Here is a 15718-nt window from a genome sequence, read left to right as displayed (position 1 = left end):
CAAAAATGTGTGTTTATATCTATAGAAAGGGGTTTTTGCACTGACAACTTCTGCAGTGGGAGGGTGGGGATTTGGGAGGGGGAAGCCAAGAGGAAATCCAGGCCCAGCTTTAGGATTTTACAAACAATGGACTCTGGAGGTTCTGAAAAGCAAATAATTAATTTTTTACATTATGGTGTTAATTGGCAATTACCTCATGGAACAACAACCACAAAAAAAGGAGTAGGGCACTCAGGGCAGTAGGAAAATCCAAATTCCAGGAGTGCATTTGCTGTGGCTGCGTTTGGAGCCCCCCCGTGTCACTGTGCCCATGGGAGCTGCTCAGAGCTTTTCCATCCTGGCACAACGTGGAATTTATCCCTGATTTTTGTGTCCAGGTCCCCCCTTGGGCTCCCTTTTTGTTCACCACTTGATCTTGACTGCATTTGTTTTTTTCCTGTGGGGTTTACAAAGAATAAACATTTTCTTGCAGATAAAAAGAAATATTTTTAATTTTTTTTTCCCCCCTTTTTAACTGCCCTGATGTGGAAGCACAAGGGATGAGTTTGGTTTGTTATTCCAGGTAAGGTTTTGCTTTTGCAGCAGTGAAGCAAAGGAGGAGCAGCTGGATTTGGGTTCCTGGATCAAATCAGCAACTTCCCCTGTCTGGGGGCTCTGAAAACAGGTAAATTTAAATTTATGAGAATTGCAGAAGTTTGGCCTTTGTCCTTTTTCAGACACACAGGAGGAGCAGCTTCTCCCTGGTTTCTGTTTCTGCCCAATTCTCTGTATTGTAAAATCCTTTTTTTTTGGGAATCCTGCAGTTGGATTTGGGGTGAATGTCCAAATTCCAGGAAATTCCAATGTTCTCTGTGCCAGGATCCTGCTGGGGGCACTGCCAGGGCTTCCCTGAGGAATTCTTTTATTTTATTTATTTTATTTTATTTTTATTTTTAATTTTCATTTATTTTTATTTTATTTTTATTTCTATTTTATTTTATTTTTATTTTTATTTTTATTTTTATTTTTATTTTATTTTTATTTATTTTAATTTATCTTAATTTAATTTAGTGTAATTTATTTTATTTATTCTATTTTTATTTATTTTAATTATTTTATTTTATCTTTATTTTAATTTTATTTTGTTGTATTTTTTAAAAAAATTATTATTTAATATCATTATTATTTATCATCACCATTATTTGATATGATAATATCCTGCCACTCCCATGCCCAGGAGCTGCTCCAAACATTTTATTTTGAGGACATTTGTGTGCAACAGATGCATTTTCTGCACTCCAAACCCCAAAATCCCATTCCAAGAGCACGATCTGGGTGTTTGGTAGAAAATGGAAGGAAATTCCTTCGTGTCCTGTCCGCAGCAGCCACGAGAGGGCCCAGGAGCCCTGGGTGAGCCTGAGAACAAACCCGGAGCTTTCCCAGCCTGGAAAATCCCTTTTTTCCCTAAATTTGACATCTGAACGTGACTCCATTATTTTCAGATTCTCAGCACCAGCCCCCTTGATATTGGGGGTTTTATTTATTTTATTATATTATTATTTTCTTATTTTTTATTATTATATTATTTTAATTATTTTATTTTAATTATTTTTGGATTCTCAGCACCAGCCCCCTGATATTTGGGTTGTTTACTACTACTACTACTACTACTACTATTATTATTATTATTATTATTATTACTATTACTATTATTATTTTTTTACTGTATTATTGTAATTATTTTGTTTAATTTTTTTGGATTCTCAGCACCAGCCCCCTCTGATATTGGGGAGTTTATTTTATTTTATTGTTATTTTTATTATTATATTATTTTAATTATTTTATTTAATTATTTTTTGGATTCTCTGCACTAGCCCCACCGATATTGGGGAATTTTAATTATTTCTGGGTTCCTGGGGCTCTCAGCAAATCTCCATTGAAACACGAGGTTTGGGGATTTTTGTGGTTGGAAATGCGAAGAGCACGAGTTCAAAAATGCACACAGGCAGCACAGAAATGGGACTTTTTTATTGTTTTTGGTTTTTTAATCCCTGGATCCGGGGGAGGAGCTGACTCTGGGGTTTGGAGATTTTAATGGAAAAACTGGAGTCTGCTGCTGGTGGCCTGGGGACAGAGGGACAGGGGGACAGGGGGACACAGGGCCGGGCTCCTCATTTTCCCATCCCAGTCCCCATTCCCAATCCCATCCCCAAATCCCAAATCCCAATCCCAGTTTGGCCTCTCCTGCATCCCCGTGTCCCCTCCAGGCACGAATTTGGGGGTTGTCCCTCCCTGGGTGTTTTTCCATCCTTTATTGCAAAGGTAACAACGGGAATTGTTGGGATCTCTCCCACCCTGCTGCCATGGCAACCTGCCTTTGTTCCTGGGAGCTGCTCCATCACAATTAACAAATAATTAATAAAAATCCTCCCCTGCACGGGGGCCCTGCCCTGGTGCTGCCCCCGCTCCGCCGGGCCACGTGGGGAGAGCAAAGAACGGGAAAAAATGGGAAAAAGACCTGGAATTTTCTGGCCTGGACGGGGCTCTGGGACAGGCTGGGCCACCTGGGCAATTTTGGGTTTGGTTTTTACCCCTCCCACCTGGAGAATTTTTGTGTTTCTTACCCCTTGTAGCTGGGAATTTTTGTGGGTTTTACCCTTTCCCGCTGCACCCCTCCTGCCCAGCAGCTGCTGAGGAGCCCAGCCCTGTGTCCCCCTGTCCCCGTGTCCCTGTGTCCCTCTGTCCCTGTGTCCCTCTGTCCCCGTGTCCCTGTGTCCCTGTGTCCCTCTGTCCCCCTGTCCCTGTGTCCCTCCATCCCCAGGCCAGCAGGAGCAGATTCCACCACAGGACCAGATTCCAGTTTTTCTACTAAAAGCTCCAAACCCCAGAGTCAGCTCCTCCCCCAGATCCAGAGATTACAAAAAAAAAAAACAAAAAAACAAAAAAAACCAACCAAACCCACAATAAGAGAGTCCCATTTCTCTGCTCTCTGTGTGCATTTTTGAACTCGTGCTCTTCATATTTCCAGCCACAAAAATCCCCAAACCTCGTGTTTCAATGGAGATTTGAGATTTGTGAGCTGCAAACATCACTGGGAGCTGTGAAACTGCAGGGCTGCTGTGCCCAGGCTGGAGGCACATCCAGGGCTGAAATGGGACCTGGGCTCAGAGTGGAACCTTTATTTCCTTTATTTTCTTTATTTCCTTTATTTCCTTTATTTTCTTTATTTTCACCTGGCTGGCATTGCTGGCACTGCAGGGATCCCAGCTGTTCTGGGGACACTCAGGTGTTGCAGACACCTTTTATGGAAAATCCTTTCCTTAGGGTTTTTCCTCCTGAGAAGCTGAGAGGCCTCAGGAACAAAATGCAAACATTGGTTATCTGCTGCTGTGGAATGCAACAGGTGCATCTGGGATTGGTCTCATGGGGTTGTTTCTAATTAATGGCCAATCACAGTCAGCTGGCTCGGGGTCTGGTCAGTCACAAGATTTTATTATCATTCCATGTCTTTCTGTTCCTTTTCAAGCCTTCTGATGAAATCCTTTCTTCTATTCTTTTAGTATAGTTTATAGTTAATATATCATTTTCTTTTAATATAATATATATCATAAAATAATGAATCAGGCTTCTGAGACATGGAGTCAAAAATCCCTCCCCTCGTCCTGGGACCCTCAAACACCCCCACACTCGGGGCTGTCCCAGCCCACAAAACCCCCACAAATCCCATGCTGGGCTAAGGGGATGATCAGGATTAACCAGGTTGCACTGAGATGTTTACAATTATTATTAGCTCCCAAATCTGCCCGGGCAGAGCAGCCCGGGCACTGCCCATCTGCTGTTTTACAGCTGCTTTTGCTCTGCCTGCACCTCAAATTCCGTGTTCTGGCACAGCCTGGCTGGGAGTGACACCAGCAGCAGCAAAATCTGCCCTGGGGATGCAGGGCAAGAATGGGAAAAGGAGAAAAAATCAGCTTGGAGGGAGGGAAATGCCATCACAAGGGCAGGAGCCCTGCAGGGCAGCACTGATGGGTGGCATCAAGGGGTGGTGGCACCTCAGGGACAGTTCATGGCTCTCACAGGGGTAAGGGAAACTCCCCTGGCACCCTGATAAATCCCCTGTGCCCCAGCCTGGCAGGGAAAGCTGCCCAGGGCTGCCCCAGCAGCACAGGATGGCACAGCAGGGATGGGGAAAGCGGAGGTGAAACCTTTCCCTAAGGAAATCACAAAAACCAGGAGATGGGTTTGCAGGCTCTCCCCATGAAAACTCAGCTCTTTATTTTAATATTTTAATATTTAACGTTTCCCTGCGTGCTGGTGCTCCTGCCCTGCTCCAGCACTGCCCTGGCTGTGACAAATAAATCAGATTTGTGCAGAGCTCGGACAGGAGCGCAGTGCTCCTGTGGCAGGACGTGCCCTGAGCGCCCCAGCACGGGGGTTTCACCCCCATTTTCCAGCGTGCATTAAAGGCGGGGGTGCTCCAGTTATTTCCTCTCCCAGCTGATGTTTCACCCTGCTGTATTTTTATCTTCGCTGCGTTATGTAACGAGATGTGCTGGTGTCAGTCTGGGAGCTCCGGCGCTGTCAGTAAAACTAATCCAGTTTACCACAGGCCTGAATTCCTCGTGATAAAGAGCAGAATTAACCCAAATGAGCGAGTGAACTCCTGGTCCCTCTCTTCTGAGCCTGGGAGAAGGAATTCCAGCCAGCACAGAACTGTTCCAGCCAACTCAGCTGCATCCTTGGGGTGTGCCAGGGGAGTTTGCACATCTGTGCCCGCCTGAAGCTTTGGGAGGAGCTGCAGGAGGAACGAGCCTCCCTCAGGGCTGAGCTCCCTTTCCCAAACTGCTTTTATTTCCTTTCCCAAACTGCTTCTATTATTTCCCAAACTGTTCCTGTTTCCCGAACTGCTCCCGTTTCCTTTGGGGTTTCACCTCCTCTTTTTTATCCTTTAATTTCTGAAAGCCTGTGAGGGATTTATTCTCCATTCAGAGCAGGTGGTGACACCAGGGTGACTGCCCAGACAGGATACCCCAATATCCCACCCCAGCCCGGGCCACCAAACCCCTCCTGGGGCAAACTCAGCTTTTTTTGGGGTCACCTGGGCATGGAGAGAGCAGAGGGGGGTCATTGCCCTGAATTTGAGTGGGGAAGGGGGGGATCCCTGCAGAGCTGCACCCCACAGGTGTAGGGAGAAGGGATTTGGGGCAGGATCCGTGGGGAGAAGCAAATCCTGATTTTGGGGGGCACCCCCAGGCCCTGGGTGTGGCTGGGTCGTGATGTCCCCACAGTGTTGTCGGACCCAGGGTTCACGAAGAGCTTTGGGGACCCCGAGGAGCTTTAGGGACCCTGTGGAACTTTTGGGTCCCCACACAGTTTTGGGGACCCTGCTCAGCTTTTAGGTCCCCCGAGGAGCTTTGGAGACTCCATGGAATTTTGGGGACCCTACACAATTTTAGGGACCCTGCACAGTTTTTGGGTTTTTGGGAGCCCGCAGAACTTTTGGGATCCCACAGAACTTTTAGGTCCCTGTGGAGTTTTTGGGACCCTGCACAACTTCAGGGACTCTGCACGACTTTAGGGACCCCGCATAGTTTTTGGGACCCTGCATGGCTTTAGGGACCCCGAGGAGCTTTGGGTCCATGCGGAGCTTTAGGAACCCTGCAGAGTTTTTGGAACCCCGCAGAACTTTTGGGTCCTCGCGGAGTTTTTGGGAACCTTACACAACTTTAGTGACCCTGCACAACTTTAGGAACGCTGTACAGCTTTAGGAACCCTGCACAACTTTGCGGACCCCGCACAGCTTCAGCGACCCCGCGCGGTTTTTGGGACCCCGCCGCGCTCCGGGCCCCGGGGCGGGGGTGGGCGTGGCACAGGGCGTGGCGCGCTGACGTCAGCGCTCATTTGGATGGCCCCGCCCCCGGACGCGGTCAGCGCTGGCGCCGCAGGAAAAGTTTGCGGCGGGGCCGGGCCGGGCCGGGCCGGGATGGACGCGCTCAAGTCCGCGGGCCGGGCCCTGCTGAGGAGCCCCAGCGTGCACAAACCGTCCTGGGCCGGCGGGCGGCACAAGAGTGAGAGCCGAGACCCTTTCCCTGCCCCGGGTCCCACTCCCTGCCCTGAGCTCCGGATCCCTGCCCCGCGCCCCGGCCGGGCCCCGCTCCCATCCCGGACCCCGCATTGTGCCCCGGGCCCCTTATCCCGCACCCCGCTCCCTGCCCCGGGTCCCTCTCGCTTTCCCGCACCCCGCACTCCGCTCCCGGCCCCGCTCCGCCGCTCCGGTCCCTGTCCCTTCCCCTCGCTCCGCTCTGTCCCGGCCCCTCTGTCCCCTGCTCCCTCTCTTCCCCCGGCCCTCTGCTCTCTCTCTCCCTTCGCTTTCGCTCTCTCGCCGCTCTTTTCTCACTTTCAGCCCCACTTTTTGCCGCGCTGTTCGCTCCGCCCCGCTGCGCTCCTTGCGCTCCTTCCCCTGTCCCCTTCTCTCCGTATCCCCCTGTCCCCGTGTTCCCCCCTGTATCCCCCTGTCCCCCCGTGTCCCCCAGCCCGGGCCAAGGGCCGGAGCCCCGCGGGCACGCTGTGACCTCGTCCCGCTCACAGATCGATGCCCCCGTGGCGAGCGGCCACCGAGCCCTGCCGGGGGGGGCACCGGGCCCGGGGGGAGCCACCCGAACCCCCCCGGTGACACCGAACCCGCGGCTGTCCCTGATCCGGTGGGACCGACCCGACCCGGGTCACACCGGGACAGGGGATGGGCAGCGGGGGGACACGAACGGGCTGGCCTGGGGACACCTGTGTGACACACCTGAGGGGGATGTGTGACACTTCTGGGGTTGTGTGACACACCTGAGGGGCTGTGTGACACCTGGGGGGCGGCAAAGCCCCCGAGCTGCCCATCCCAGGTGGCTCCTGGGTGGAATTTCAGGTTTAGGAACCCCCACCTGATTCTCACCTCGGCCCCACACCTGTCCCTGTATTTGGAACCCTCCTTTCCCCCCCAGCTCTTCAGGGAACAGTTCTGTGGTGGGTTCCAAGGGGAGAGCAGAGCCCTGTGCTCCTCACGGAGGGACCCTCTGCTCCTGGGGGGCTCCTCAGGGCTGGGGGGATCATTCCCCTCACCTGGCTCCCAGCTGCTGCCCGGGATTAGCAGCAAATCCCATTTTATCCTCCTTGTGTAGGTGAGGCTTTGCAGGGTCAGGGCACGGGGTGGCTCCCAGGTGAACTGGGGGCTCCTGAAGGGTTTGGTGTGCAAAACGTTTTTGGGTTTGTTGTGGCTCGTGGAAAACGTTCTGGGGTTTGTTTTGATTCATGGTAAACGTTTTGGGGTTTGGTGTGACTCGTGGAGAACGTTCCGGGGTTTGTTGTGCTGCCTTGGAGAGCTGCAGGGGAGGCTCCCAGGTGAACCCCTCAGTGCTGCTGCTGTGCGTTGGTGACTCCAGAACGTTCCGTGTGTCCCCAGAGCTGCCTGAGAACTGGACAGACACGAGGGAGACGCTGCTGGAGGGGATGCTCTTCAGCCTCAAGTACCTGGGCATGACCCTGGTGGAGCAGCCCAAGGGAGAGGAGCTCTCTGCAGCCGCTGTCAAAAGGATCGTGGCCACCGTGAGTGTCCCCAGGTGTCCCCAGGTGGCCCTGATGGCCCTTGGGAGGGTCCCATGGGGTGGAGTTTCAGTGGGGGGAAGTTGGGGTTGCAGCTCCGTAGGGTTGGGATTTGCTGCTCATGGGGTGAGGATTTCAGCTCCAGGGAAATTGGGATTGCATCTCCAGGGGATTGGGAAGGGGATTTGCAGGTCCATGGGGCCAGGATTGCAGCTCATGGGGAAGTTGGGATTTCACCTCCAGGGAAATTGGGATTGCAGCTCTAGGAAGGGTCAGGACTGCAGTTCCAGGAGGATTGGGATTGCAGCTCCAGGGGATTGGGGTTACAGCTCCAGGGAAATTGGGATTGCAGCTCCATGGGGTCAGGATTCCATCTCCAGGGGAAATTGGAGATTTGGGATCCCACAGAACTTTTGGGTTCCTGCGGAGGGAAATTGGGATTACAGCTCATGGGGAACTTGGGATTGCAGCTCCAGGGGATTGGGATTTGCAGCTCCAGGGGATTGGGATTTGCAACTGCCTGGAAATTGGGATCGAAGCTCCAGGAGGATTGGGATTTGCAGTTCCATGGGGAAGTTGGGATTTCACCTCCAGAGAAATTGGGATTGCAGCTCTAGGAAGGGTCAGGATTGCAGCTCCATGGGGTTGGGGTTGCATCTCTAGGGAAATTGGGATTCCATCTCCAAGGCAATTGGGGTTACAGCTCCACGGGGTTGGGATTGCATTTCCAGAGAAATTGGGATTCCATCTCCAAGGGAATTGGGATTGCAGCTCCAGGGGAATTGGGATTGCCACTCCAGTAGGACTGGGGTTGCAGCCCCTCCAGGGCTGTGGGTGGCCCTGCAGACAGTTCCAGGCTCTGGCAGCCCCTGGTTCCAGCCCAGGCTGTGCGCTGGGGCTCTCTGGGCCAGGCTGGAGCTGAGCTGCTGTGATAAGCTGGGCTGTGTGAGGAGGCTCTGACCTGCTGCGTCAGCCTGCCCCGGGCTGGGTCAGGGCAGGGACAGGGTTTGGAGCGTGGCCAGGGCTGCTCTGGGCTTCCCTTCCAGGATTTGGAGGGCACAGAGGGACAGGAGCAGGACAGGAGCAGCCAGCACAGCTCTGTCCCACTGGGGCCTCAGAGGGGTGGAAGTCCTGGATCCCCCAATTCCCAGCCCTCCTCCAGTTCATTCCCAGCCATCCCCCAATTCCCAGCCCTCCTCCAGTTCATTCCCAGCCCATTCCCAGCCATCCCCCAATTCCCAGCCCTTCTCCAGCCCATTCCCAGCCCATTCCCAGCCATCCCCCAATTCCCAGCCCTCCTCCAGTTCATTCCCAGCCCATTCCCAGCCATTCCCCAATTCCCAGCCCTCCTGCAGCCCATTCCCAGCCATCCCCGATCCCCAGCCCTTCTCCAGAACATTCCCAGCCATTCCCGATTCCCAGCCCATTCCCAGCCATCCCCTGATCCCCAGCCCTCCTTCAGTTCATTCCCCTGATTCCCAGCCCTTCTCCAGAACATTCCCAGCCATTTCCCAATTCCCAGCCCTTCTCCAGTTCATTCCCCCGATCCCCAGCCCTCCTTCAGTTCATTCCCCCAATTCCCAGCCCTTCTCCAGAACATTCCCAGCCATTTCCCAATTCCCAGCCCTTCTCCAGTTCATTCCCCCAATCCCCAGCCCTCCTTCAGTTCATTCCCCTGATTCCCAGCCCTTCTCCAGCCCATTCCCAGCCCATTCCCAGCCCTCCTGGCAGCAGAGCCAGCCCTGCTGAGCGCATCCCCAGCTGCTCCCACACCCCTGGAGGTGCCAGTGGTCAAACCCAGGGTTTTTCCTTCCCTCTCTCCCTGCCCAAGGCCAAGGCAAGTGGGAAGAAGCTGCAGAAGGTGACGCTGAAGGTGTCGCCGCGGGGGATCGTGCTCAGGGACAGCAGGAGCAGCGAGCTCATCGAGAACATCTCCATCTACAGGTGGGTGCTGGGGCTGTGCTGGGCCTCCCTCCCACGTCCCCTGAGCTCGGGGAGCATCCCGAGCATCTGCACACCCCAAACCTGGGGCCCAGCCCAGCCTGGGCACCCCTGCATCGCCTCCTGCCCCTGCCCTGAGCCTCAGGGTGAGATCCCAGGCTGAGCACAGCTCCTTTCTCCTTCCTCACCCTCCAGGGAAACCTTCTGAGCAGGGCGCTGTGAGCTGCTGCTCTGCTGGGAGCTTCCCCTGCTCCAGCCTGCCCTGTCCCACAGGGTGGAAAAGACATTTCCTCTTCTTTTCTCTCTTCTTTTCTCTCTTATCTTCTTTTCTCTTTTCTCTTCTTTTCTCATTTTTTTTTCTTTTTCTTTTCTCTTTTTCTCTTCTCTTCTCTTTTTCTTTTCTCTCTTCTCTTTTTTCCTCTTTTCTTCTCTTTTTTCTCTTCTCTCTTTTCTTTTTCTCTTCTTTTCTCTTCTTTTTCCTTTTCTCTTTTCTTTTCTCTTCTTTCTTCTCTTTTTCTCTTCTTTTCTCTTCTTTTTCCTTTTCTCTTCTCTTTTCTTTTCTCTTCTTTCTTCTCTTTTTCTCTTCTTTTCTCTTCTTTTTCCTTTTCTCTTTTCTTTTCTCTTTTCTCTCTTCTCTTTTTTCCTCTTCTCTCTTCTCTTTTTCTTTTCTCTTCTTTTCTCTCACCTTTTCTCTTTTCTCTTCTTTTTTCTTTTCTTTTCTCTTCTCTTTTCTTTTCTCTTCTTTTCTCTCACCTTTTCTCTTTTCTCTTCTTTTTTCTTTTCTTTTCTCTTCTCTTTTCTTTTCTCTTTTTCTCTTTTCTCCTTTCTCTTTTTTCCTCTTCTCTTTTTTCTCTTCTTTCTTCTCTTTTTCCTTTCTCTTCCTTCTTTTCTCTCACTTCTTTTCTCTTTTCTTTTTTCTTTGCTCTTTTCTCTTCTTTTTTTCTTTTATCTTTTTTCTCTCTTCTCTTTTTTTTCTCTCTTCTTTTCTCTCTTCTCTTTTTTTCACTCTTTTGGTTTTTTTTCCTCTCTTCTTTTCTCTTTTTCTCTTCTCTCTCCTCTCCCTGTGGTACCCATGGATCTTACTCACCCCCCTGCCATCTCCCCCTGCCCATCCCACCCTGGGCAGCCCCTGTGGCAGCCCTGGGGCACGGTGCCCACCCCAGAGCCCACCCCGGGCTGTTCTGTGTTCCAGGATCTCCTACTGCACCGCAGACAGGGCCCACGACAAAGTGTTCGCCTACATCGCGCAGAGCCAGCACAGCGAGAGCCTCGAGTGCCACGCCTTCCTGTGCCCCAAGAGGAAAATGGTCAGTGAGGAGGAGGAGGAGGAGGGCTGGGAGGAAGGCCCAGCACCGCCCAGCCCCTCATCCCAGCTGGGGTTGTGCCTCTGGGGCTGTGGGGAGCTGAGCCTGCAGCAATCCCTGCCCCAGGGAAACCTCCCCGAGAGCTTTGGGCAGGGACTGGGGCAGGAGGAGCCCAGGGGACCCTGCTGGGGCTCCCTGCCCTGCCCTGGGACATCCCTGCGTGGTTTTGGTGACATCTGTGCAGCTGGGGCCGTGTGCTGCCCTCGGGGTGTGACCGTGCTCACTGGGGTCCGAGGATGAGGGGAGAGACGAGGATCTGACTCCATGTTTTATTTATCAATTGATTTATTATTTTATTATATATAATACATTAAAATTATACTAAAAGAATAGAAGAAAGGATTTCATCAGAAGGCTGGCTAAGAATAGAAAAAGAAAGAATGATAACATCATTTGTGTTACAGATAACATCAGCTTGTGACTGACCGAGACAGTCTGAGCCAGCTGTGATTGGCCATTAATCAGAAACAACCCCATGAGACCAATCCCAGATGCACCTGTTGCATTCCACAGCAGCAGATAACCATTGTTTGCGTTTTGTTCCTGAGGCCTCCCAGCTTCTCAGGAGATAAAAATCCCAAGGAAAGGATTTTCCATGAAAGATGTGTGTGACATCAGGAGAGGCTGCCCTGGGCTGGGGAGGGGGCTCAGAGCACAGATTTGGCTCTGGCAGGGTCTGGGTGGGCTCAGAGCACAGATTTGGCTCTGGCAGGGTCTGGGTGGGCTCAGAGCACAGATTTGGCTGTGGAAGGAATTGAGGTGGGCTCAGAGCCCATCCCAGACTCTTTCCCAAATCCAGCTCTCTGCTCTGAGCCCTCCTGGACCTTTCCCTGCTGTTTCAGTGCTCCAGGAGGGGAAGGGACCTGCTGAACCTGGTCCCCAGCAGCATCCTGGAGCTCTGTTCACATTCCCTGCCTCTCCCAGCTCCATTTTTCCCCCTGGGGACCATAATGGGAGCCACAAGTTGTCTCTCCTGTGCTCCCACCCTGGCACGGCCAAGATAAGCCTGACTCTGCAAATTAAAATTTAAATCTTCCTGCTGCTAAAGGAATTATCTCAGTGCTGCATCAGCTCGGTGCATCCCCCTGCAAATAAAGTTCTCCGAAGCCTTTTGTGGCACAAAAACTGGGGATAATTTCCTTTTTCCTGCTTTGTGAAGTGTGGAAGATCCTGCTGCTGAGGTGATCCCTGCTCCCAGCCTGGAGCCAGGGCAGGGGCTCTGGGTGCACCACAGCTCCCAGGCACAGCCATGTAATTAGCCCATATTTTTAGTTCCTGGGTAATTCTCAACAGTGGCTGGGCCTATTAAACTTGATTCAGATGTGACAGCTTAAATTGTAAACAGCTGTGAGGAGTTTCAGACTTAATTACCATATTTAAGGGGTTTTTTTTTTTTGCCATAAAGCATTTGCACTCCCATCAGGGATGTGAAGAGCTCGGATATCCCAGTGAGCCCTCCTGGTGCCAGCCTTGACTGGCACTGCTGGTTTTGGGGTCCCCTTGTCCCCCTGTTTGCCTTTGGGGGTGCTGTGCCCTGTTTGTGTCCCCCCCATGTCCCTGGGGGCTGCTAGTGCTTTCAATAATTTCAGTGGTTGGTTTCAGAGCTCTTTAGTGATTGATCTCAGTGGTTTCGGTGATGTCAGGGATTGATTTCATTGATTTCAGAGGTTTCAGTGATAGATGTCAATTATTTCAGTCATTTATCTCAGTAATCTCACTGATCTCAGAGGTCTCAGTGGTTGATCTCAGTAATTTCAGCGATCTCAGTAATTTATTGGTTTCAGTGATTGATCTCAGGGATCTCAGTGGTTTCAGTGATCTCAGTAATTTCAGCGATTTCAGTGATTGATCTCAGTTATTTCAGTGATTTCAGAGGTTTCAGTGATTGATCTCAGTGATGTCATTGATTGATCTCAGTGGTGTCAGTGATTGATCTCAGTGATTTCAGAGGTTTCATTAATTGATCTCAGTGATGCCAGTGATTGATCTCAGGGATGTCATGGATCTCAGTGATTGATCTCAGAGCTCTGAGCCTGTCCTGCTGTGTGTCCCCAGGCCCAGGCTGTCACCCTGACCGTGGCCCAGGCTTTCAGGCTGGCCTTTGAGTTCTGGCAGGCAGCAAAGGAAGGTGAGTTGGAGTTTGTGTCCCTGCTGTCCCTGCTGTCCCTGCTCCCTGCAGGCAGTGGTTCATGGCCTCTCCTGTTGTGCAGAGAGGGAGAAGAGGGAAAGGTCCATCCTGGCAGCAGAAGGGACGAGCAGCCCCAGCTCAGCAGCTCCTGCCCACCCTGGCACAGGTGAGTGAGGCACAGGGCAGAGCTGGGATGGGGAATTGTCCCTGAGCAGGAATCATAACCAAGGTTTGTGGCTCGGACTCTCTGTCCAAGCCAGCTGACTGTGATTGGCCATTAATTAGAAACAACCACACGAGCCCAATCCCAGATGCACCTGTTGCATCCCACAGCAGCAGATAACCAATGTTTGCATTTTATTCCTGAGGCCTCTCAGCTTCTCAGGAGGAAGGATCCCAAGGAAAGGATTTTCCATAAAATGTGTCTGTGACACCTGAGTGTCCTCAGGGCTCAGATCTGGGTCCATCCTGCAGGGGTTGGCTGCAGGGAGGTGATTCCAGCAGGGAGGTTTGGCTGTTTCTGTGTTTCTCCGTTTCTCTGCCCTCACAGCAGCCCTGGGGAAGCTGCTGGACCTGGAGGAGCCGGGCAGGGCCCCCCTGGGCAGCAGCCCTGAGCCCCCAGCCCTGGACAACAGCAGCTTTGGGCCCAGCAATGCCTCTGTCAACAACAACCTGGAGTGGGTAAGGGACAGCCGGGGGGAACTGGGCCAAACTGGGGCAAACTGGGAGCTCTGGGGGGCCTGGGCTGCTCAGGGAGGGATCACAGCTCAGGGTCAGCTCCCTCCTGGCAGCAGGGCTGGGAAGGCCAGGGAGGGAATTCCATCCCTGTGCTGAAATAAAGAACATGTGCTGCTCTCCTGGGTGGAGCTGGGGCAGGATCTGACCCTCTGGGGCTGATTTGGGGGTGATTTCCATCCCTGCTGCCCTCCTGGATGGGTCTGGGGCAGGATCAGCCCCTTTGGGTATAATTTGGGGGTGATTTGATCCCTGTTCTGCCCTCCTGGATGGGTCTGGGACAGGCTCAGCCCCTTTGGGGTGCAGGAAGGGCCAAGCCCCCGGGTTCCCCTTTCCCTGCAGATTGCAGGGGAGGTGGCTGAGGCACTCAGAACCCAGCAGACAGAGATATTTCTTTGTGTGAGTGCAGAGCCAGGTCTCTAAATGCACTTCTGTGCGGCTCTCTTAGCAACTACTTGTCTCTCTTTTTGATCTCTCCACAAAGGAGATGGATGATGGTCTGGACGAGGCGTTCTCAAGGTAATTCTGAAACCCTCAGCCCTCCCTCGAGGTAATTCTCAAAGTCTCATCCTTCCCTGGAGTTCAGCAGGGGAGCAGCCCCAGAGCCCTGGCTGTTAATAATGGCTCTTAATAATGGCTCTTAATAATGGCAGTTTGTTAATAATGGCTGTGTGTTAATAATAAGTAAAATAATTACTCTGTGTTTATTTTACTCCATGCATTACTCTGTGTATTACTGTGCATTACTCTCTGTATTACTCTGTTTTACTCTGTGCATTACTCTATATTTATTTTACCCTGGCATTATTCTGTGTTTATTTTACTCTGTGCATTACTCTGTGTTCATTTTACTCTTGCTTTACTCTATATTTTATTATACTCTGTGCATTACTCTATGTTTATTTTACTTTGTGCATTACTCTGTGTTTACTTTGTGCATTACTCTGTGTTTACTCTGCATTACTCTGTGTTTATTTCACCCTGTGCATTACTTTGTATTTATTTCACTCTGTGCATTTCTCTCTGTATTACTCTGCATTTATTTTACTCACTGCATTACTCTGTGTTTGTTTTACTCTGTACATTGCTCTCTGTATAACTGTATTTATTTCACTCTGTGCATCGCTCTGTATTTATTTCACTCTGTGCATCGCTCTGTATTTATTTCACTCTGTGCATTTCTCTGTGTTTATTTCACTCTGTGCATTTCTCTGTATTTATTTTACCCTGTGCATCACTCTGTATTTATTTCCCTCACTGTTTCTCTGTATTTATTTCCCTCACTGTTTCTCTGTATTTATTTCCCTCTCTGCATTACTCTATATTTATTTCCCTCACTGTTTCTCTGTATTTATTTCCCTCTCTGCATTACTCTGTATTTATTTCCCTCACTGTTTCTCTGTTTCCCATCCCTGTGCCCCAGGCTGGCGCAGTCCAGGACCAATCCGCAGGAGCTGGACACGGGGCTGTCGGCGCAGGAGGCTGCAGAGGCTCTGTCCCCCCTGCACTGGGGCCAGCTGGAGCCCAGCCCGGCTGAGCAGGACGATCTCTTCATGTTCTGAGGGCCCCAAACCCTCCCTGAGCCCCTCTGGGACCCTCCAGGGCCCCCACGCTGCCGGGTGCCACAGCCCAGCTCAGACCAAAGCTTCAGAAACCCAGCGTGGGATTTTGTACCTTGCTCTTACCCAAACCACAGGACGCTCTTGGACAGATTTACTCGCGGTTTACAAGAGGTGTGGGGAGCATCTGCAGGGGCTGTTCCTCCTGCAGGCACCACCACAACCCTCTGTGGGTGCAGACGCAGCTCTGGGTGTCACCAAGGCTGGGACAGCACAGCTCTGGGTGTCACCAATCCAGCCAGGATGCAGACACAGCTCTGGGTGTCACCAATCCAGCCAGGATGCAGACACAGCTCTGGGTGTCACCAATGCACCCAGCCTGGCACAGCTCTGGGTGTCACCAGTGCACCCAGCCTGGCACAGCT

The 15718-nt window shown here is 51.7% G+C and overlaps 1 protein-coding gene across 1 annotated transcript; it reads left to right on the top strand.

Annotated features, from left to right (window-relative positions):
• Positions 1 to 5962: 5962 nt before the first annotated feature.
• On the top strand, positions 5963 to 15440 carry LDLRAP1 (low density lipoprotein receptor adaptor protein 1). Its single transcript, XM_054292358.1, has 9 exons — positions 5963 to 6047; positions 7427 to 7569; positions 9398 to 9510; positions 10700 to 10814; positions 12927 to 12999; positions 13082 to 13165; positions 13550 to 13680; positions 14219 to 14253; positions 15158 to 15440. The coding sequence occupies exons 1-9, from the start codon at positions 5963 to 5965 to the stop codon at positions 15294 to 15296; spliced, it is 918 nt and encodes a 305-aa protein (XP_054148333.1). The 3' UTR covers positions 15297 to 15440.
• Positions 15441 to 15718: the final 278 nt, after the last annotated feature.

The sequence above is a fragment of the Melozone crissalis genome, unplaced genomic scaffold (assembly GCF_028551555.1).
Source record: "Melozone crissalis strain CALT ecotype California unplaced genomic scaffold, PUWL_Pcris_2 ptg000108l_1, whole genome shotgun sequence".
NCBI lineage: Eukaryota > Metazoa > Chordata > Aves > Passeriformes > Passerellidae > Melozone > Melozone crissalis.
The sequence above is the reverse complement of the archived record's forward strand: the minus strand, read 5'-3'. Positions and strand labels throughout refer to the sequence as shown.